General features: G+C 50.6%; 1 protein-coding gene across 22 annotated transcripts in view; it reads right to left on the reverse strand.

Moving 5' to 3' along the window:
* LOC122385128 (histone deacetylase 4-like) overlaps window positions 1-15,406 on the reverse strand; it is a 123,779-nt gene that overhangs the window by 52,894 nt on the left and 55,479 nt on the right. For 11 of the 22 annotated variants that reach the window (XM_043373143.1, XM_043373139.1, XM_043373138.1 and 8 more), the window contains 2 exons: window positions 9,557-9,664; window positions 7,591-7,692 (listed from right to left, as the gene is read on the reverse strand). The exons of 1 other annotated variant lie outside the window; for it this stretch is intronic. In XM_043373143.1, coding sequence (XP_043229078.1) covers window positions 7,591-7,692; window positions 9,557-9,664 — 210 coding nt within the window. The remainder of the gene's footprint in view (window positions 1-7,590; window positions 7,693-9,556; window positions 9,665-15,406) is intronic. 10 more of the 22 variants (XM_043373149.1, XM_043373146.1, XM_043373145.1 and 7 more) reach the window with 1 other exon arrangement.

Below are 15,406 nucleotides of genomic sequence, written 5' to 3' on the forward strand. Positions count from 1 at the left end.
GTCCGTTCGTTCCCAGAAACTGCTGAAGGCTCCGGCGTCACCGCGAGTAAACGCCGACGTAACTTTCCACTCGGCTGTCGCCAACGTGCAGCGGCTGCGGTGGCTTCGTGATGTGGCCGGCAGGAACGCTCTCAGGTCCGTGGCCCAGGTGTGGGTAACTTCTCATTTGCATTCTGGCCAGACACGACCGAGCCGGCAGGTCGTGGAGGGTCGCGACTCTGGCGCCAGGGTCAGAGAGCGCTGCCCTGCTGATGTCTTACTACAGTACTACAGCCACACAGAGGTACGGACAGCGACCGGGAAGATGTAAACGACCGATAAAGATACTGAGGTGGCTCCTTACAAGTTATTGAACTTGTAGTTATTGATCAATGGTGTGATACAGCCGCATCTCAAAACCACACCTTCTAAAGCTCTCTCTTGATGAATCAAATCATTGGTATTCTTCAACACATGCATCAAAACCTGCAGCTTCATCGGCTCGGCGCTCTCCGCAATATTGCCACTCTGCCGGGTCGGTTGCATACAAAGTGCATTCGTTATACCGAGTGCGCGTGCAATGAGGGCGTCCGGCGGGGCGGGGCACACCGGCCCGTTCCCACAGCCGTTCACACAACGCTTTGGTGCCGCATTGGGCGCCGGGACCAACAGCGCGACCGACATCGCCACTGTCCGATCCACGGGACTGCTGGGTATGTCTGTATCGCACTTCCAGACACGAACGAGCTGTGCTCAAGCCAGAAGAGGAGCAGTCGATCATCTTGATATACTTATCGTCAGGAGACAAACATCACTATCTCTGAGATATTTTCCATTTTATTATTTGCCATCGTTTCACATGCTAAAAATCGTCGGATGAAGCTCAAAGCAATTTCACCAGCCCAAAGATTATCCGAACAATGTCCTCTTCATAGGCATCCAACCCTCGCCCTGGCAGGGCATTTTTCATAACACGGCCTGGCAGGGGGGGGGGGGGGGGGTCAATGCGACCCCCCCCCTCGCGATTGGCTCCTATGGCACCTAGAAACACCAAATTTGGTAGGTAGGTGAAGGTGGGCCCCCTGGAGTTCTCGCCCCTGTGCAAATTTGGTTGCTCTAGGTCAATATTTAGGGGGGTTTTGGGGGGTATAAATGTAAAAATTTCGCTAAAAGCAGGTCAAAAGTTTTTCGCTTATAACTTTTGATCTAATTAAGATAGAGCAAAAAGAAAAGCACCAGTGAACTCAGCACGTCAAGGCGCGTCGAATGTTATACTTTTTAGTTGTTTAAGTGTACTTAAAGTTTTTCTAAATTTTAAGTAAACTTAAATTAATAAATTAAGTTCAAGTTAACCAAATTGCATCATCTCGCATATCATTCGATTCGGCTGATCACCAGGAACACAATGATGCCATTTTTTAAGCTCTAGCGTCATTATGTGCCAAATTATTGGCAAAAACGTCATTTGACCTCAGTTGACCTCAATTGACCTGACCCATGGATAAGTACACCAAACAAAGAAGCACCAAGTGACCTGCTGTTATGTACTGTGGTTTCAAAGCACAAAAGTGATAGAACGAAGCGGATATCTCCAGTATTTTCCGAATTTAGTATTTTCCCATAGGTTTAACATTACGACGTAATGACCTCTAACTGACCTCAGGTCAGTGACCTCAAAAAACCCGAACTATATGTTATACAACTCGGTGAACTTAGCACATCCTGAAAGTTTGAAGGAAATCAGTCTAAAACTGTGAGTTGGACAGGTGCAAAAAGAAAATTGAAATTTGACCATGACCTTGTACCGGTTTTTCTGACCTGGTGACCTGACCCAAGGTCACCCGGACCTGAAATTTTCAGGTCATATGTAAAAAGGGTGCCCCATAGGCTGTGCCAAATTTGGCGCCGCCGTTTTTACGCTATCTTCGAAAAACCTTGGGGGGGGGGGGGTCGCATCGACCCCCCCCCCCCTCTGCCAGGGCGGGGGCCAATGCGCCCTACTTTGGACCGCCCGTACTGAATCTGTCGAAGGGCAGCGACCGCCACCCACGCGGTGTTGCAAACAACACGTCAGTGCCCCCCCCCCCCCCCCCGGCGTCGCGCCGCCACCGCCGGCGTCACGACGTGACGGGTGGCGTGACGGCACGTCACGGGCCGTGACGCGCGGCGCTGCACCAAGGTGTCACGGTGTGCCCGCCGCCGCCACCGCATATGCTAAAACGGGCTCACGGACAGACGGCAATCCGAGAAATCCACATTGTTTTCCGGTCACTGCGTCCCAACATCCATAATCAAGAGTGAATGATTGTGAGGATTCCGGAAATGACGTCTCACTGTGACCCGAAGGTGTCTATTTAAAATATTATTCAAGATAAAATCAAATAAGACTTGGACCACCGGAAAGATGCGCATCTTGATTTATTAACACGCTTTATGTTGCTAAAAAATACCTTCTTCAATGACGAGCGCGATAATAATTTCCAGCCACTGAATACGTTTGTACCCCCTAAATACACAATTGAACGAAACATGACATCAAACTGTCACCGACTTCTACCTTATAAGTGCCCGCAATCATTCAGGATGGCTGAAGGAAATCATAGGTCTATCAAGATGCGAGCACAGACAAATGCTAAGGTGTCAACAGAGGGTCGACCTAAAACACAGCAAATCGGTGACGGACATGCACAAAAAGAATAAAGAGAAGTTCGCCTTACAGTTTGGCACTGGAAATTCACACTAAACAGCTAGCAACATACATATAGCGTCGCGTCGCAATTGCAAATTCAAACGAAAAATGCAAATGATTGCGTCGAGACGGCAATGCTCGCACGATTATGCCTGGCTCTGTGAAAAAAGTAGCCCAAATATACATTTGAACCGGAAAAGTACGACTATCAACAAACCGCCTGGGAAAAGCATCCAATTTCGTCTGGGCAGCTTCAGCCATTATCAAACACTTCGGCTGGCTCCCTAACAAAGGCCCGGCTAGCCGGAGGCCCGAGCTATTTCGGGCTCCCAAAACCGTCCATATCAATAGGCGTTGTGCACTGCAGTCACATAACCAGACATTTAATTTTCTTTAGAAAGGCAGCTCAGTCTCTGACAGCGCAAAATCTACGCAGTAGCATGCGACCCACTCAGTCAGTCAAGGCCATGACATTTCCGAGTTTGAACCCACGGCCATCACTGCGGGAAGGCAATCTCACTAGCGTCCGCCACTCATCGCCCGATTCACTTACGATATTTATTTCAAAACCCCGCACACCACTGCGCCCGGGCATGTATCGCTAAGCAAAAATCGCCGCAAACAGTGACGTAACGCCACACGGCGTGTGGGTGACCGTGGATCTCTGACCATAGCCGACCTCGGCAGACCTTGAGCGGGCCGGCAGCCGGGGCACGGAGCCAGCCAGGCGTCATCAGCCGGGCGTCATCGGCCGGCGTCAGACGTCATCCGCCGGGGACGGCTGGCAGCCGCCGCGTGCCATCGTCTCGCGGCCTCCGGTCACACGTTGTCACGTGCACGCGCCAGGGATCAGTGGCGACCGGTGCACCGCACCAGTCGCAGAGAAGAGATCGGCCATGTGGAGATATATTACCAACAGGTGCGCACAAGGATGACCGAAACTATCAATTAGGTCAGGGAAGTGAATGGCTCCTCGCCAAGAGTGCAAGTGCCGAGCGCTGACGGCGTTTACTTGGGTAAAACATCAGTCAAAGCGCCAAGTGCTCTCAGAAACAACGCAACAGTGACCTAGCCCTACTAAGTGACCGTGTCGCTCAGGGCACATGATCTACGGACGGGCACTAGCGGTGCCGGGTGCGGCGGAGACGCAGTGCCAGTGCAGTGCAGTGCAGTCTACATCAGCCCCAGTGCGCGGCGGTGCGGTGGCTGGCCAGGCGGACGGACACACAGAGACGCGCGCCGCCGCGGCGGAGACCACCGCTCGGCGCGCTCGCACAGCAGTGTTCCATTTTTGGAAATTTTGGGTGGAAAATCACACCTAATGGGTAAAATATTTTCATCCCCAAAACCAGGTAAATTGGAATTCTTTCATCTTTGAAAAATGCTCAACTCATGCTCAACAATTAACAGCCAGATTACCAGATATACCTAGCAGCGCCATATAGACAGTTAGAACTTATAGGTTTGCTACATAATACATAATTTCCATGAAAAAAAAAGCGAAATCAAGGCACAAACCCAACAACTTACCCTGACTGACAACGAAAGAAAATAACCTTGCACACTTCCAGCTGTTAATAACAAATATGCGTTGAATGACCTTGATCACCTCAACTGTTTGTAAAAACCAGGCTTGTGTTCTGAATAAATGCTCTTGGATATTCATAACAACTATGATTAGTGGTTTGCTGCCAACGCAAAACGGATGAGCCGCTGCTTGCGCAAATTAAACACTACCTCTGCAATTCGCTTTTGACTAAGTTGCGCAGGATACGCCTACAAAATTTTCATCTTGGGACCCGCAGTCAGCTGGGCACACCCTAGCACACCCTAGGGATGAATTTAAAACTTGGTGGCTCTAACTTCTTTCATATGCAAAATAGGGGTATGAGACAGGTACCAACTTATTCTACATTCATTTCTGATCCTATTGTATCAATTTCACCACAAATTATGTCCGTCAATGGCTTCTAGAGGACTTTAAAGCTCGATGCGTCGGGCCTAGCAGAGGTCCAAGATGAGAAAAGCCACCCTGCGCACACCCTAGGGATGAATTTAAAACTCCGCGGGCTCTGGCTGGTTTCATAGGTAAAATAATGTTTTGAGACCGATGCCAATTTATTCTGCGCTTATTTCTGATCCTATCGCATTAATTTCGCCACAAATTATGTCCGTCAATGGCTTCTAGAGGACTTTAAAGCTCGAGGCGTCGCGCCTGGTAGAGGTCCAAGATGAGAAAAGCCAGCCTGGGCACACCCTAGGGATGAATTTAAAACTCCGCGGGCTCTGGCTGGTTTCATAGGCAAAATAATGTTTTGAGACCGATACTAATTTATTCTGCGTTCTTTTCTGATCATATTATATCAATTTCACCACAAATTATTTACGTTATTAGTTTTTAGATGTCTTTAAAACTCGAGGCGTCGGGTCGGGCAGGGGTTCAAGATGACTGACACGCCACCCTGGCACACCCTAGGGATGAATATGAAACTCTGTGGACTCCGGCAGGTTTCATACGCGAAATGAGGTTATAAGACCGGTAATGATGTATTTTACGTTAATTTCTCATGCCTTTGCAATAATCTTACCGCCAATTATTCATTTCAATTAGTTTCTAAAGGTTTTTAAACACGAAGCGTTCGGCCGAGGGAAAGCCAAGATGAATGAAAGGATATCTTGGCACACCTCTAGGGATAAATTTAAGATACGGTATTCCCAGATCTGCCCAATACATGTTCTGAAGCTGGTAGATGGGATTAAGAAGGCCCTAGCTTTTTAATAAATTATCCCTCGCCCGTATAGGGGGGGGGGGGGGTCGAACGAACCACCCCCTCGTTTTTTCGAGAATAACTCGCGTAAAAAGCGGCCGATCGCGACGAAACTTTCAGGACCCTCGAGTCAATTAATTTGACACCTACTCTGAAAATCTCATATTCCTGACCCAAATGACCTTTGACCTGTGACCTATTTCTTGAGGCCATGTTTGGCCGGAATCGCGATTCGGCGAGCCGCTAATGCGTTCCGTTCACTCCCGTTCCGTTTCGGGTGTTCTGGTCAGTTGTGCTCTCGCTTTCCCTTCCGCTTGGGGTGTCCTGATCAGCGATGCCCTCCGTTCCGTTGCAGTTGCTCTGATCAGTGATCACTGATGCCCTCCGTTCTGTTGCGGGTGCTCTGATCACTGATCATTGACGCTCTCACTCAGCACTTATCACGTGACATGATACGAAGCTACCGCTCCGTTTCGGTGGCCGGCCATGAGGTCGGTGGCATCCTTTTATCATTTTTTTTTTTTGCATCCCGTTCCGTTCCGATATGGATGCCCTGGTTACTGGTTAGTTGCACGCTTTTTATTGCGATATTGCGTATTATGCTGCGCAGTGCACATCGTTCCGTTTGGGGTGCCCTAATCAGTGACCCTTTGTCTAGTCTCATGTAGTGCACCGTTCCTTTCGAAGAGTTGCGCTGACACCGTTTCCATTTTCACTATGCGTAATGAGTACCGACTATCGCTGGCCGTTCCGGCGTTCGGGCCGGGAGATTTCCGGTGTATGTCATGCTGCATAGTGCGACTGCAATTGTATACTCAATACTGCGTCCCGTTCCGTGTGCCCAGAGCAAAAACACCATTTCCAGTATCATCCGGCCATTGTCATATCTGTTGAAAATGGAAAGCTCAAAGCTATACTGCGTACACTGTACGAATATTACCAGATCAGATGCGAACGAAAACTACATACTTATATTGCCGCATATTATCTCAAATATACAGTAATCTTGGAAGCGGTGCTGCCATATTGTAGGCGCAAAACGTCCCAGAGGCCAGAACACATGAGTTATACCATGGATGAAGTAGTACCTGGTAGTAGTAGTACCTGGTAGTAGTAGTACATGGTAGTAGGTAATCCATGGTTATACCTACGGTTTCTGGTTTCATAGCGATCAGTTACGTCAACAAACTGCCCATCAGGGTATCATGATTACCTAAGATTTTATGTCTGACAGTGTCACAGTGATGACCACGCCTCACGCATTACACACTTACATACAAATACACAGTCTGAGTCAACTGCACTAAATCAATAATACAGGACGACAGAATGATACCCTTTGCAACGGCAACGACAGGTTCCTTCCCACTTCCTTTGCTTAAAAAAGAAAGAAAACTTCTCCACATGGCACTAGTACCAAAGCCTGCACATAGAGAGATCTCCCTCACCCGCCCCCCCCCCCCCCCACCCTCCTTAAGATATGACAACAGATTTCAACAGAATCATTGCATCTTCTGCTTCTTAAAGACCTAGTTCGCTCGCATGATGGCGACTGGCGTCGCGAGGATGGAGGTCCGCGGATGATCTTTAGGAGAAATATACAGGCAGAACTCAGAAGGACCGTCCTGGATCCGTGCCAGTAAGCATGAGTAGGAACTTAGCAGATGCTGACGGTAAGATCTGCTGTCTGCATCTGAAACGGAAAGGAAGGTATTGATTTAAGGCTAGGAGAAGGATGGCCACTGGACAGTCATTCAATTGTGACAATGCATTTTGACTTGTGAGGAAAATGAAATCTCACTGGTTGAAGTAGGTATTCATTCTTAGCTGTATAAGAGACAAGGGTGATTCTGAACTTCATTAGTCTCAATCAAACACAAAGGTTGGGATAAAATGGGACGGATTTCGAAACACTTGGCGATCAGATGCTAGTTATAATTCTGCCGTATATCATCCTTACCTATTTGCATCGTCTTTTTCGGTTAGTTTTGGTGGTCAGGAATGGTATGTTCTTTTATTATCAGCCAGCGTAGCGTTACGCCTTTATTGCGAAAGTGATATAGGTTTTCACTTGTTTTTTTTCTCATCCTAGATTTTTTGGTCATCATCGTCACACCCAACCAAAATCCAATTTTAGAACACTGTCGCACAGACCTTGTCAAGCATGGGCTCGTCGGGCAGCCGGTCCTCGGCGCGCTCGTGGTACTGCGCCGCCAGCAGCTGCTGCTGCAGCTGCACCTGCTGCCACCAAACATGCTGGAGAGAGCACACACACAAGCGCGAGCGCCGCTGCAGCTGAGATGGTCCCGACAGGGCCACATCCGGTCCGGTCCAACGGACCGACGGACCGACGGACCGACGGACCGACGGACCAACCACGACCACTGCATGCGTCCAATCGTCGGGGGCGTTTGAATCCATGCAACGAAAAACACATACTACTCGAGGACACTAGAGCAAAGTCTTCTGGATTTCTCAGGAGAGAGTAACGTCGAGTTGCGATAATTAATTGTTAAGTGTTTTCTTTTCGGAGCATAAATTCAAACGATTCACGAGAATGGGAGCACCAGTTGTCGGGTATCGGTCACTTTTCGAGCTCTCCCGTCTCTCAACACTGCATACGGCAAGAACTAGACACGGACCTACGGCACAAGGCCAAAATACACATGTACTGGACAGACCAACGGCCCCGGCCCCGGCGGCTGAAGGCTTCGGAAACTGGGCGCCCGTTATAAATGAACTCATGGTGAGCCTGGCGCACAGCCAGCCATCAAATGGACCTCGCAGACACAAAGCAATACAAAATTACGGAAAACAACACTGCTTAACAAAGATGAAGGGGTACTTAACGGGGCGTTCACTTCATAACAGAACTGTAAACACAGGTGACCCAAAATTGTATGCAACCAAATGCATTCCTAGTAACACAAAGGCAAGCTCAAAGAAGCATAATACATACCTACTATCGGCATAAGATACACACTGCATACGATAAGGATTCACAGAGTAAAAGAGCGGAGCCTGAACAAATCGTTCGTCACTATACATTACAAATGGTATGTTTAACTTTTGATGGTAAATCGTATTCAGAAATACGGCAATGTTGGCCGGATACGTCAGGGAATCAAAAGACAAAAGTGAAATAAATGTCGGAGTTGTAAAAGGCAGCCTAGAAACTTTGTGAATGCTTAAAAATAACACATACAGACATCTAGGAAATCAATTAGCGAGACAACGCGCCCATTTTTCAAGGAAATACTTATAAGTCAAGGGCGAAGCCCTGATGCGACCTAGAACAGAAGAATCCGTAAAAAGGCATTTGCCACTAAGAAGCAGATTCAGTGAGGGAAGGCAGCCGGACTTGGCAGCACTGCTTGACAACAAAAAGCTTTCCAAAAACGTCACAAATTTTAACTCAGCCTCCAGCCGTCCTAAATTACACGTCATATTACCGCACTCGCCCAATTTGGTTAACCCGGCGCACGCCACCTCGCAGCGGCGTGACAGCCATTCCGAAGCCCTCACGCCGGACTTTTAGTGACCACACCCGATCCACAGCTGATTGATACTGTACCACGGGCCAGACAGCAGCGTATGATCTGTTAACTTTGATAGTGGGTAGCGTGGCCTTATTTGCGGTCAGCCGCGGAATGGGCAGCACACGATCTATTTCAGAAAAAGTGCGCTTTGGTAGTCAGGTGGTCGCGATACGATTGCTCAGAAACTGAGAGTCCTTGAAGAGCTCATACTTATAAATACATAAAGAGCGGTGATTTCATTATGACTGAATGATTGTCATTATGATTTCATATGACTGCCATTATTGGTGACCATTTATAAGAAAAACACTGCCCAAACAAGGTACCGCGAAAGGACGATACAACTTCTAATTGAGATGTTGCAAGAGGACTTGCATCACCGAAAGCATGGACATAAATAGCATAAATGCTTGAGCGCGTATCATTGCAAAGATACATATGCATTTCAATCATACCGAAATATCGTCCTTGATGTATCGTTTTATGTTGGCTGTTCAGTGCCGCAGCACACCGCAGTCCCCAGTACGCCAGCAGCAGCGCGCGCCACGCGGTGCTGCTGCTGCTGTTGGTCGTCAGCTCACCTTGATGTGCTGCTGCAGCTGCTTTTCGTGCTGTTCCGTCAGCTGCTGCTGCTGCGCCTGGAACTGCTCCACCAGAAACCGCTGCTGCAGCTCCTGCTGCTGCCGCAACTGAAACGCGACACAGACGGTTAGTAACTGATGTAGCACAACAGAGATGGTTAGCAACTGTAACACAACAGACACAGCCAACAACTGCTACCGCTTCCGTAACTGTAGCGCAAGAAGTACAGTAATCTACTACTCTAGCCAAGAAAACTGTGGCGCAAATACGCTGCAGTCTTCCTAGTTTCCACAGTCTCTCGCTACAGTCTTTCTATCAGAGTCGATCACCGCTGCTGCTATTGCAGAGGCACCTCAGCTTCAAAGTGGTGTCGCTAGCGATCCGGTTGGCAAACCTCAAATCAGCCCCGGTCAACGTCCCGCTAGCTGGTCCGAAACATGCCTCGCATCACCGACATTGCTGACATGCGTCCACCAATCAGTGTGCCGATACGGGAGGGATATAATGAAAGGAATATGTGTAAATATTCCCCAGGACGGACGAATGCAATAGAAAGAAGCCTTACACACACATTTATCCATCCACAAGAGCTTAGTCTTGTCCAGCTGTACGATAAAAAGAAAAGAAATAAAAACACTGACATGACATTTAGTTTGGGGGCTTAAATGGAGCTGACAGAAGTGACCTTCGCCGCTGGTGTGGCTGTGGGGGCCGGCACCCAAATGACCAAACTGCGCAGACCAGCAGAGCTGACTGGCATGTGGCGTTAACATGTCCGCACGCATGACACCCTATACTTCAGGCGCTGTAGTGAGCAAGTGGGGAAGTCATTAACTTGAATTTGCATGAATAACTCGTCATATCTAATAAAAGGAGAGCGTGAAGACAGTAGAGGAAAAGGAGAGAGGCTGGTTTTTCATGTAATTTTGGTTCGCTTTACGATGACATGGCTGTTCTGAGCGGCCGGTATGAAAGGTAACACAAGATAGCGTTTAATCAAAGCATCGATAAGAGTGATAGGGTAAACGAGACTAGTTGAATACACAGGGATAGCGAGGGTTATGGAGCCAATCTAACTCATAAATGGCCGCGCGGAATAGCCAAATGGCAAACATTGTGGTCCGGAAAATGTAATCAAGACGATAAATTTACCTACCCCACTCGGCCCTACCCCGCCCTCAACTGAAAGCACCTACACTGAGCTCCATACAGCGCCCCTACTCGGTTAAACATTTCCAAGCGAGCTACATTAGCCGGAGCCGGAGACAGTAGCCGGAGGCCACCCACCGCACCCCGAACTCGCTGAGCCGGTCAGCACAGGTGGCGCCGAGGTGAGCTGACAGGCGCTCACTAAGCTGGCACTGTTGCCAGGCCGACCACCACGCGCTTCAGAGCGGCGAGATGCGCCTCCGAGAAACGTCGCATATGAGCGTCCACCCCAGCTGCTGGTCTGGGCGGACAGCACGTAATCTCACTGCTCCGAGAGCAGCGGCACATCGCAATAGCCCGGCGGCATGGGCAGCGTTCAGCGGAACTGGACAACATGGCAGGAGCGCGAACAGTCACAGCGGAGGCGCCCACACCCGGCGCGCGAGTCGCCGTTCCTTGAAGACCAGCGAAGTAATCTCGCTGAAGACTACCAAGGTAATCTCGCGAAAGCTAATGTGACACAAAGCCGTGCTTCGGTAATGTAGTTCTGGTAAGCAGTCTAGTATATTAAGCCTGATGCCAGCCAACCCCAACATCCGCGTTCGTACTCGGTAAGCGTGGGCTGTAGGAAAATGGTGCCCGTTGCGTTATTATGTAGTCGACGGCAGCGTTGTTATGTGAATAATACGACCGGTTTGTACCGCTATTTGGGATGAATTATGTCTGAATGCTTAGCTTACATGTTCGTGACATGCGGAGGAACCTTCAAAATGGATGTGGACAAGACCAGATGGCGCTTGACAAATGATATCTACAAATACGGGCATGCTGCTTGGGCACCGCTTGCTTTGCGGTAAACAAAAAGCATCTATTGGTAACGGACACAGCATGTTATTTGCTCCAAGTATAAGGCATGCAATATGCGAGCGCACCATTTAACATGGAAATGTGTAAATAATTTACACAAAAGAATGCAGACAGTATAAGCATGAAACTACCGGGAACTATCTGGATCTCCATAAGCGCACGCGTTGAGAGACTTTCATCCCAGTTCCAGCCTTTTTCAGAATAACCTTCATTCCAGCTGGCGTGCATGCTCTATCAATAGAGCGCGCTCTATCAATTCTATCAATTGAAGAAGCTCCCCCAGCAGCTGCCTCTCGGAGCAGCTGTTCGGTCCAGCCCTGTCGGTGGAGCCCTCGTGACCGGCCGCTCAGGACAGGGCCGAGTGCGTGCGTTGACCCCAGCGGCCGACACGCAGCGTGACCTTGTCAGCGGTGCAAAGTGTGCAAAACTGCGATAGCGCAATAGCCCTGAACGCATTCCACTCTGCTGCGCGAACGCACGAAAACGGCTGGTGCGCATGTTTCAGAGGTTTGCAAACGTATGTCTCACGACTTACCAAAATTAGCCAGCCAATGAAAATGACAACATGATCGAGTGGCAGCCATGCTACTAGCGTTCGACACATTTCTGACATATAATCATACCTGGCAGTTGGTAGCGCATAACTACATGCGGTTCTAAAAATGATAGCCCGGTTAGGTGACCAGTCTCGGACTTCGAAGGCCGGCGTACGCATCTGGCCGCGTCTGGCGCGACGGGTTCCCTCCCTCGCCGTACGCGGCTCCCAGACTGCCCCGAATACGTCTCAGCAGAGTACGCCTCCCGTTTCCCACAAGACGTGTCCCGACTGCGGCCGTCTACACAGTACACAGGGCCAGGGCGGCGGCACCGGGATCGGAATGGTGCTGCTGTTCCGCGCTGGGCAGACCCGGTGGCCGCCGGAACGGTATCGTACGAGCTGCGGTACAGAGCACAACGGCTACAGAATAGGCCAAGCGCTCAGTACACGGTGCTGTGACACGGAAAGCAGGCGGCCACAGACCAGAGTGGCGGTGACAGGAAGGGCGTACACACAGTAAACATATAGGGTAGGATCAAGGCGGTGTTGGAGGAAAGACATGCGAGGAACGCAGCGCGATACCCAAACCAGAAGGGATTGAGAGAAGACTATGCCGAGCGGGTTTCGCACTAATCCCAAAGCGCAGCAGTATAACGCAACAATGACTGTGGAAAGAGGTCAGTCTCCTAGACCATATGGCTTTTTTTAACATTGAGAGATTCTAGCAACATCATATTAATAAAAACAGCTGCACCGCTTTACAGCTCGACAAGAGCGATGCTGCTATAAATAACAGGCTTACCTTCAAACACATTACACAAATGGATGGTTATCTGCTCCTAAGATGGAACGCATAGCAAAAACATCTGACCACTGCTGGCAACATATCGAGCGAATGCAACAAATATACCGAGTGACCGGAATAGCGTCAGCGGACAGGATCCCTTAGCATCCTTCACTCTCCAAATGGAAGCAGCAGACGTCATGGTCCCGGTGATGACGCACCGCCACGCACGGGCAGGCAAGAAGGCGAGCAAACGGACAGAAATACTCCAGAGAAAGGGCTGAGAATACACCCAATCGAAGGCAAAACTTAGACAGAATTAGCTCCCGACGTTCCGGGATAGGTATCAGCTGAATCCAGCTGTCACAAGGCCATTTACTGACATAAATAACCTGAAAAAGATTTGCAATTAAATGAGACCAAGGGAAAAACACAACCAGACGGATGGACGCCATTTTTTACTCTGAGCCCCACCCACGATCGGCTAGCGGTGACATGTCCTGTGAGGGCAGCCAGGCCTTCTGGTCAGTTCGAGCCGCCCTGGACCGCGGCCAGGCCTGCCACACAGAGGTTCACCTGTCAGACGCGCTCAACATCGCCAATGTTTGTCAGAAACACGTCAGAATCGTGCGGCCATGATGGCTGGAGGAGCCGGCCGAACCCTGGACTACGATATCGGATATCCAGCTGCAGTTCAGCATATCGGCACACGTGCACGAATCATGATGCGAAGCAAAGCGGGCGTAAGACGGCGATGCGGCCTGCTTTAAGAGGCCACCAGCAACCACCTGTCGGCCAGGAAGGAAGTGGCCGACCAGGCGCTCGACTGGACCGACAACCTGGTGGTGTCGCTGGTGGTCATCAGGAGCTGTGACAGCTGGCGAACTTTGACAGCAAACCGAGAAGCCCGAGTTTTGACGGCAAGCTGGGAAGCCCATCGACTTGACAGTATTCGACGCGGGCACTGCAGTATCCCGAGTAGGTAAACATGCAGTTGGAGTGACTTCCTGAATAGGCAGCGATTTGACTATGATAATCGTAAATGATTCCATAGATCTGAGTAAAGCACAATATTGAAAAGGCAGCATACATCAAGAACGATACCTTACGGAAAGAAACGCACTGAACACAGAACGTAGCCTTATCCAACTCACATTTTCAGCTCATTGGCGAACGCCAATGAGCGAAAATAGGCACCTTTGATGTCCAAATCAGCGTAGAAATCCTTCCTGCGGAGGCAGTCGCTTCAGTCGCAGCCCGCCAGGCTCAGGACTCGTCAGCGCACAGGGGTTCTCTCGCAGGTTCTCCCAAGACCTGACCTCCACAGGGCATAGAGGCGAGCCGGCGTCGACGCATCGAACGTCGATGTGAGTCGCGGCCGTCCGACGGTACTCAATAACGGCCATCGACCGGCGACCGTCTGAGGGACGGCGACCTGGCCAGATGAGGTAGAGCTTCAGCCACTGAGCGACCCAGCCAGATCAGGAGAGCTGCCATTGGGCGACCCAGTGAGACAAGGAGAGCTGCCACTGAGCGACCCGGCCAGATCAGGAGAGCTGCCACTGAGCGACCCAGCCAGATCAGGAGAGCTGCCACTGAGCGACCCGGCCAGATCAGGAGAGCTGCCATTGAGCGACCCAGCCAGATCAGGAGAGCTGCCATTGAGCGACCCAGCCAGATCAGGAGAGCTGCCACTGAGCGACCCGGCCAGATGAGGACAGCTGCCACTGTGAGACCCGGCCAGATGAGGAGAGCTGCCACTGTGAGACCCGGCCAGATGAGGACGGCGCGGTGCAGCCACTGAGCGACCCAGCCACATGAGGTTGGCCATAGCAGCTCTGCAGTTGTCTCAGCTCGGGTCCTGCTGGCGGTTGGATGGAGATGAACTCGTAATCAAAGTCAGCGCATGGAGCTGGGACTTAGGAGATAGTTTTTCTTTCCACAATCGCAGATACAGCAAGCGGAGGATACCAATGTGACCTGAAACTTCATCTAAGCATAGAGTCGACATGCTAACGGAAAGGACAATAGTGCGGGAACAGAGCAGCCCAGCTACTGAGCAGTGATGATTGAAGAGAGACGTTGGGCAGACCTCCCACAACTTCCGTCGCTGAGCGCTGGTGCTGAGCGCTAACGCTGAGCGCTGATACCACAGCCGCTGACTCCACCGGCTCAGCGCGGCTGCTGCCGACAGCGGCGTCGATGACGGCGGCGGCGTCGGATGGCGTCATCGGCGGGCTCTGGGCCAGAAACCTCTCCCGGCCGCCCGGCAGGAAATACCCATGATCCGCGGACACCCCCTCTCCCCCTCCCTCCCTCCGAAGGGCCGCTGATAGGACGCCAGGGTCAAACGCAGCACGGGTGTCGAATGGGAAAGCCCTGGTTCTCGGCACCGTGTAGGTTTTGACACGGCCGACACTGCCAAAACATGGAGCGGTAGAGTTACCTTCGCCATTCAGCGGACACAGACACGGTCTGGCCGGGTCGACCTCTGCCGGGCGCGCCGCCAGC

This window comes from Amphibalanus amphitrite, unplaced genomic scaffold (genome assembly GCF_019059575.1).
Source record: "Amphibalanus amphitrite isolate SeventyFive unplaced genomic scaffold, NRLGWU_Aamphi_draft 000209F_arrow, whole genome shotgun sequence".
Classification (NCBI taxonomy): Eukaryota; Metazoa; Arthropoda; class Thecostraca; order Balanomorpha; family Balanidae; genus Amphibalanus; species Amphibalanus amphitrite.